Genomic DNA, 8,255 nt, shown 5'->3' with positions numbered 1-8,255 from the left:
TCTCTCTCTCTCTCTCTCTCTCTCTCTCTCTCTCTCTCTCTCTCTCTCTCTCTCAGAGAGACAAGGCCTTGAACTTGCTCAATAGACCATTGAGTTTCAAGGATCTGTTTGTTCATCTCTACCTATCAAGAACTGGGATTACAAGTATGTGCTGTTGTGTCTGTTTTTTTGGTTTTGTTTGTTTTTAAACATAGGTTCTGGGACTTGTGTCCAGGCAAGCCCTCTAATGGATGCGCTGTCCCTCCAACCCCTACTTTCTAATTTTAATGAAGTGTGTGTGTTTATCTTCATGTTCATGGAACCCCTCTTTCAAAATACTGTGTGGTAGCATAGGCTGTTATGGGAAATTGCAACAAATTTAAATAACATTATCTTGAACCTGTATTTCTGTAGTAAGTCTCTTTTCCTGGTGTGGGAAGGTTAGTTTTAGCTGGTATTATATAGGGCTAATGGTTGGATGAATGCTTAGTGTATGCAAGGCCCTGGATTCAGTCCCTACCACCAAAGTAGTAAGAATGCTGCTTATGCATTTAATACACATTCCTTTAATCTAAGTATTGTTGTTGCCTATAAAGAAATGCTAGTGAAAGAATTAAGTAGGACCCAGTCATGGTGGCACAGGCCTTGGTCTCAGCACCTGTGAAGTGTAAGGCAGGCCTAGGCTACCTCAGAGACTCTGTTTCTGGGGGAAAAAAAAAAGAATCAACAAACAATAGTTGGAAGGGAGCAGTTGAATAGAGTTGAGAGAATAAAATAAAAGTATAAGGAATTATGAGCTGGGCATAGAGGGTCTGCTTTGTGGAAGAACCTGGATTCCACATCCAGCAATACAATCAGAAAAAGAAGAGGAAAGGAATTCAGACCCATGAGTTAAGTTCAGATCTACTTATTGCTGTCAATTATTTATGAATAACCTAGAAACTTAACACTCAGAAATTTATTTCCTATCCTAAGGTTGACAGAGTCTGGCCTCTCAATGGTAGACTGGCATCTGATAAAGGAGATGAAGCCACCCACAAGCCAGGAAGAGTGGGAAGCAGAGTTCCAAAAGTACCAGCAATTTCCAGAATTTAAAATGTAAGTGCTAGAAAAAAATTGATAATTATATTTATTTATGTGTGATAAAGGTGCATATGTGCCTGTGTGTAGCATGCATGCTTGGAGATATGGTTTCTCACAGAACCTGGAGCCAGACTCACAGCAAGTCTCAGTGATCTTGTCTCTCTTCAACAGCACCAGAGTTACAGGTACACACAGCCATGGCCAGCTTTTTAGATGGGTCCTGGGGATTTGAACTCAAGTCTTCATGCCTGTGCAGTGAGCCCACTCACACACTGACCCATCTCCAAAGCCCCTCAAGTAAAATGTCCCATCTTAGGTAAGGTTACTATTGCTGCGACAAAGCACCATGACTAAAGGCAACTGGAGAGGAGAGGGTTTATGTCACTCACAGCTCCGTAGACTAATTCATCAGAAGCAGGAAGGGCAGCAACTCAGCAGGGCAGAGACCTGGTGACAGGAGCTCAGGCAGAGGCCATGGAGGGTGCTTACTGCTCTAAAGGTGCTGGGACCAGGGAGAGTGGAGCCTAAAAACAAGGCAGTCTAAAGTCTCATGCAATAGCCAACTTTATTCAGAGCAGTCAGCAGTTTTTTGTTTTTTTTTTTTTTTTTTTTGTATTTTGGTTTTTTTCTCTTTTCAGTCAGCAGTTTTTACTCTGAGGGTTAAGAATCACATGAGTAATGTGTTCAATCACAAGGACAAGCCACACGTGGCAAAACATGTTTTTCCATGGAGGCATATGAGTAACAGCAGCTGAAGTAACCCACTGTTATCCACTACGCCTGGGAGGAGTGTGAAAACAATGCCAACAAAAATCCTGTGTTTCGAAGAAACTGAGGTCACAAGACTCTTGTCTTGTTTTCTTGGAATTTTCTCAGAAGCACTCAGAATTCTCACACGACTCCATTCTTGGACTGTGTCCCACACAGGGATGCTGTTCACTGTCTTGCTTCCCGTGGCTTGTTCAGCCTGCTTTCTTATAGAGCCCAGGGATGACCCCACCCTCAACAGGCTGGTCCCCCCTGCATCAGTTGCTAGTTTAAGTTCTGCAGGCTTGCCCACCACCCTGTGGAGGCGTTCTCTCAACTGAGCTTTGCTCCTCTCAGATGGCTCTAGCCTGTGTCCAGTTGGCATAAAACTAGCCAGCACATGTCTTATTCAGTTTTTTGCTTCTTTATTTTTTTTTAAAGATTTATTTATTGTTATATGTAAGTACACTGTAGCTGTCTTCAGCCACACCAGAAGAGGGCATCGAATCTCATTGTGGTGGTTGTGAGCCACTATGTGTTTGCTGGGATTTGAACTCAGGACCTTTGGAAGATCAGTCAGTGCTCTTACCCTCTGAGCCATCTCACCAGTCCCAGTTTTTTGCTTCTTTAAATCCTTTACAATGATTAGATTTATTTCTTGATCTTTGGTTCACGTAAGTAGAGTGAGCTGCCTGCTCTAAGCCTTTTAAGTCCCAAGTCATGTTGAAGTTACTGGAATAGGAAGAGGGCAGACCTAACAAGCTGCAAAATTGAGAATATTTCTGCGTTCCATAGGGAAATAAAAATGAAATGGGGGAGTTGGGGAGATGGCTTAGCAGTAAAAGTGCTTGCCCCATAGCCATAATGACCTAAATTCAACCTCAGAACCTAAAGCCAAATGCATTGGTGGACATCTATAATCCCAGCACTATTGGGAAGTAGAGGCAGGAGAATCAGCCAGAAATTCAGGGCCAGCGCAGCCTGAAGTACCTAGTGCAGTGGTAGATGTAAGAGAGACCCTAATCAGACACAAGTTGGGAGGGGAGAACAGATTCCCAAATACTGTCTCTGACCTCCACACACATGCGCCAGCACATATGTGTCCATGCACACAAAATAAGTACAGAAATACAAGAGTTCCCTTTCTTCGTTTTGACTTCATTCCACCTAGCCTGAACCATGACATGACGCTGGCGGAATTCAAGTTTATCTGGTACATGGAATACTCACACCGGATGTGGGGTCGAGCTGTAGGCCTTGCATACATCCTGCCTGCTGCCTACTTTTGGAGAAAGGGTTGGCTCAACCGTGGCATGAAAGGACGTGTTCTCGCCCTCTGTGGCTTAGTCTGTTTCCAGGTAAGATTTATTCAAGATTGGGAAACCAGAGATACTCCAAAGAGTTGGCATTATTTAAGGAAGTCATCCCTGAAGCACTCCAATAGAGTAGATGAAGAGTGAGCACTTTAGTGCCATAGGCTTAAGCCATCTGACGTCTGTCATATATGATTTCCCTACTGTAAATAGATGTAGAAGTTACATCTGGTTCTTCTCCCAGCCCCATGCTCCCAGAAATAAGACTTAGACTCAAAATATATTTACAAATACCTTGGCCATATTGCTGGGCTTTTCTCTTATTATGATTTAAATTATCCCATTTATTTTAATCTACATTCTGCCATGTGGCTGGTTACCTGTGCTCAGGTTCCATGTGTCTGTCTAGTCACCTCTTCCTGGGTGAATCTCCCAGATTTGTGGCTCTCTCCCAGAGGTCCCACCTTCTATTCTACCCTTTCCTACAGGCCATAGGTTTTTCAATTGACAGGTGATGCATCCATACAATATACAAGATATTCTCTCTATAGGGGAGAGACTAATAGCACCCACCACTTGGGAATGTAGACATTAAATGAGATAAGTATCTATCAAGCACTTTTAGTTGGGTGAACTTATCTTGTGCTACTAGAAGTAGAGTTTGTGCCTCTATTATGGTTCTCTTCCTGTATTCTCTTCCATTTTTCTAACTCATCTACTGTCTAAGAAAGAGTGATCCCTACTGGAGAGTGGCTATAGAAAGCCACCCTTCTCCACCCCTTTCAACCCCCTAACACTAGATAGGAAAGAAGGTTAGAAAGGAAAGGGGCCACATTATCATTATACTACTTCCTGCTGATTAGGAGCAGCACGTTCCTTGAGGCAAGGTTGATCTTGAACATCAGGATATCTAATTTCTTCTTGTTTCTTCTTTGCATATGACTATGTAACAAACCATGACCAATAGCAACCAACAACCTCCCTGCCTCTCAGGGCTCTAGCATTTATATACCCTCTGAAAAGTCCCCAGAACTCTAAATGTCACACAATCACAGAAACTATCTGCAGCTGGCAAAATCACAGCCTGGCTAGAGCACGAGGCAAATCCTAGTCAGCTGCTGTGGGCAATCTGAAGCAGCCCCAAATCCCACACCTGCGATTAAAACAAAAACATAATATTTCTGTGTTTCTTAAATCAAAATTTCAAAATTGTCAGTGTAGAAAACTCCAAAAGAACAGTTTATGGGATGAAGGTTGGGTACAGAGGTAACTGATGTTCAAGTATGCATGGTATTTAGAAGCATGTAGTCTGGACTTTTGTTAAGGAAAAGAGCTTTTTCCCACAGTCAAAGCTAAGAGCCACGAAAAGGAATTACAGAAGACACCTACAAGTATTTGGGTCAAAATGTAAGGGACCTGATTGTGTCATAGCATCAAAGAAACATCAGTATTTGACCTGTAGGAAACTAGGCGGTTAATTTAACTCAGAAGTTAAAGTAAGGAGATAAGCTAGTTAAGACGAGATTAACAAACTGGAGAGAGAGAGAGATGGTTAAGAGCACTGACTGTTGTTCCAGAGGACCGAGGTTCAACTCCAGGCACCCACATGGCAGCTCACAACTGTTTGTAGCTCCTGTTCTAAAGGACCCAACACCCTCACACAGACACATGCAGGCAAACGCCAATGTACATGAAATATGAATAAACAAATTATTTTAAAAAGAAATTAGCAATAGAAACTGCAGAAGAGAATTAGACATTAATAAAAGTTATGTTAACTTTTATTATATTTTAGTGACTAAGCAAAATTAGATGGAATAAAAAATGTTTAATCAACAATATGAACTAACCAGTACCCCCAGAACTGTGTCTCTAGTTGCATATGTAGCAGAGGTTGGCCTAGTCGGCCATCAATGTTAGGAGAGGCCCTTGGTCTTATGAAGATCATATGCCCCAGTACAGGGGAATGCCAGGACCACGAAGCGGGAGTGGGTGGGTTGGCGAGCAGGGCAGGAGGAGGGTATAGAGGACTTTCGGGATAGCATTTGAAATGTAAATGAAGAAAATATCTAATAAAAAATAAGTTTAATAAGATAAAATGAAGGTAGAAATTTAAGGTGGTTGTGTGAGGAAGCAAGTGAGGCTAGAGAGTTCGCCCAGTATATGCCTTCATTTTCTGGTGTCCCGTGGAAGAGAGGTAGTTAGCCAGGCTAATCTTGAAAGAGGAAGGAAATATCCACCAAGAATTACCTGAAGAAGTAGAAGAAACTCAACCCTCTGACCTGGTCATGTGGGGTTGAGTGTGTGCTGTGATTGTGTCTTGTCTTATAAGATTAGAATTGATGTAGCTTGGTAATTTGCTAGTTAAAGCAGAGAATTATGAATCCCATTCTGTGAGCTTTCCAAACAGAATCATGCATTTTGTTTGGGGGGGGGGGGTAGAATTTTGTTGTTATTCTGTGTTTGGTTGGTTTGGATTGGATTTATGAAACAGTCTCATGTAGGCAGATCTGACCTCCAACCTGCTATGCAACCAAGTATGACCTCAAGTTGCTGATCCTGCTGATCCCACTTTCCAAGGGCTAGGATCACAAGCCTGTGCCACCACATCCTGCTTAAACATGTGCTTTCTTTTTAAACCTTTCTTTTCCTTTTTCTTTCTTTTTTTTTTTTTTTTTTTTTTTTTCCAAGATAGGGTTTCTCTGTATAGCCCTGGCTGTCCTAGAACTCACTCTGTAGACCAGGCTGGCCTCGAACTCAGAAATCCGCCTGCCTCTGCCTCCCGAGTGCTGGGATTAAAGGCGTCCGCCGCCACCACGCCCAGCTAAACATGTGCTTTCTTTACTGAATCTCCCTCCCTCCCTCCTTCCTTCCTTCTGAAGGAAGAGCTGAAGTCTCTGGACTGTGAGTTTGGAGTTCAACTTTAAATTTCTTCATCTCCACAAATTAGTTTCCAGTTTCATTTTTCTTAGAGAGTAGGAATACATTTTTGCAAAGTAATCTGCATGCAAAATCTTACACATTTGTATGACCTCCCCCCAGACGGTTATGTTTATCGTATACCTACCTATCTCAACGGTAATTGTTTTTAAACAGTTAAACTTTTATTAAGTCTTTTCTAAATACAATCTAGTTTCCATAGAATATACATAGATTTACATGTTAAATTTTATTGAGTATTTGTGCAGTTTTGGGTGCAGATAAACATCTATGTGATCTGATATACATTAACTATCTTCAGCAAAACCTAAGTCTAAACAGTGGCCAAGCACTAGTGCTGTTAATACGGTGATCCTGAACACTGGCTGTGTAGGAGAGTGTAGAAAATGGGTCAGTAGCATTCTTTCTGATAATCTAGTTTCTCAATAGAACCTGACAGGTCAAACCTTGTTTGATTTGCCTCTTTCTACTTGACTTATAGGGTCTATTGGGTTGGTATATGGTGAAAAGTGGATTAGAAGAAAAACCAGAGTCCTATGACATCCCTCGGGTCAGTCAGTACCGCCTCGCAGCCCACCTGGGGTCAGCACTGGTACTCTACTGTGCCAGTCTTTGGACCTCCCTGACCCTGCTACTGCCTCAGCACAAGGTAAGCATCAGTCAAGTCCGAGGGTCACCACGGCTGCCCGGTACTGACATGGCAGGGCAGTGGAAAAGCTGGTTCTAATGCAAAGTTAGTCAAACCAGGCTCCCTAACGCCTGTTATAGAGTGTATCCGTGAGGTTCTGATTCCAGTTCTGACATATATCAGTAAGTCAGTATCACACACACACACACACACACACACACACACACACACAGAGCCAGGAAAGTTGCTTGATAATATAGATGCTGAATACCTTGTCAACATTATCTAATGAGGAATGTAAAAGCACAAATTGTAGGAAAATAGCAAGGGGAGCTGATAGTAAGGCATAACCCAACCACTTTAGCCCTGGCTCCCAGAATGGATTGTGAATGACAAAACAAGAAAGACTAGATCAAGAGCTGGGTTTGAACTTTTGCCCCATTGTACAGCATTAAGTGGGGACATAGCATTCAGTCTGACACTGTATTGAGCCATAGTGATTTGTATCTAAAAAGTGCTTTTCTATATGTTGGGTTTTTGTTTTTGTTTTTGTTTTCAAGAAAATGTCAGTTTTTATGTGACTCAAAAGCAAGTTCCAGTTTTTTTGAGGCCTTTATTTATAAGAGAAGTCTCAAGTTACCACAGTTGTTTAGGTCACTATTTTCATTCTTTCTTTTTTAATTCTTTCACATGATTGTGGGTGGGCCAGATGGCTCAGCATGTCTGAAAACATGAGTTCAGTCCTCTGACCCCACGTAAAGGTGAATGAGGAGAGCAATAGACTCCACAAAATTGTACATAATGATAATTTAAAATGCTTAAATTTAAAAGTAATAAGTATTAAATCATGAGTCAACCTGAATAAACTGTTCATGGAAAAATTTTTGATGTAACATAAGATTTTTTCAGTAGAATCATTTAATAGGTGTTTAGAGTTAGGGGCTTGAGTCCCAGTAAGGACTGGAAATGTTCAAAACAGAGCCAAATATTGAAACATTTTCATGGTAAATAACTCTTCATCTGAAAAATTCTTCCTCTGCCTTCCAAGGAAAATTTATAAAATAAACTGCTTGCATCTATAGCTGTTTCCTGACAAGCCGTCCTTCTTCAACCCCTGTGCTCTTTCATCCTTCCTAAGTATTAGTATGCACACACAAACACACAGACACACACATACACTCTCACTCACTCACTCACTTACTCACACTCAAACCTGGAATCGAACTGTGGTAGGTTACTGATAACATTTATCAATTTTGCCCTTTTTATTTGTTTATATTCTATCTAATTACAGAAAGAATTTGAGATATATGGCTAGTTAAGCAGTATAGAGTCATGTCCTCCATCCTAGAAACTACTAGCTACTGGGGGCTATTTAAATTTTAATTATTTGAAATATCTGGGAATGTCCAACCTCATTTGGACAGTTCGGTATCCAACAATGAAATAGATGTATGTTGGAACAATGTCTGCTGAGAGTGTTTAGCCTGTTAGAACAGTGTCTGCTGAGAGTGTTTAGCCTGTTGGAACAGTGTCTGCTGAGAGTGTTTAGCCTGTTGGAACAG

General features: G+C 41.4%; 1 protein-coding gene across 1 annotated transcript in view; it reads left to right on the top strand.

Annotated features, from left to right (window-relative positions):
- Positions 1–8,255, top strand: part of LOC110325962 (cytochrome c oxidase assembly protein COX15 homolog) — an 18,711-nt gene that overhangs the window by 2,764 nt on the left and 7,692 nt on the right. Inside the window, exons 3-5 of the mRNA XM_021204133.2 lie at positions 955–1,077; positions 2,981–3,167; positions 6,544–6,711. Of these exons, the coding sequence (XP_021059792.1) occupies positions 955–1,077; positions 2,981–3,167; positions 6,544–6,711 (478 nt within the window). The remainder of the gene's footprint in view (positions 1–954; positions 1,078–2,980; positions 3,168–6,543; positions 6,712–8,255) is intronic.

This window comes from Mus pahari, chromosome 1 (assembly GCF_900095145.1).
Source record: "Mus pahari chromosome 1, PAHARI_EIJ_v1.1, whole genome shotgun sequence".
NCBI classification, from domain to species: Eukaryota; Metazoa; Chordata; class Mammalia; order Rodentia; family Muridae; genus Mus; species Mus pahari.
This window is presented reverse-complemented; position numbering and strand designations above follow the sequence as displayed.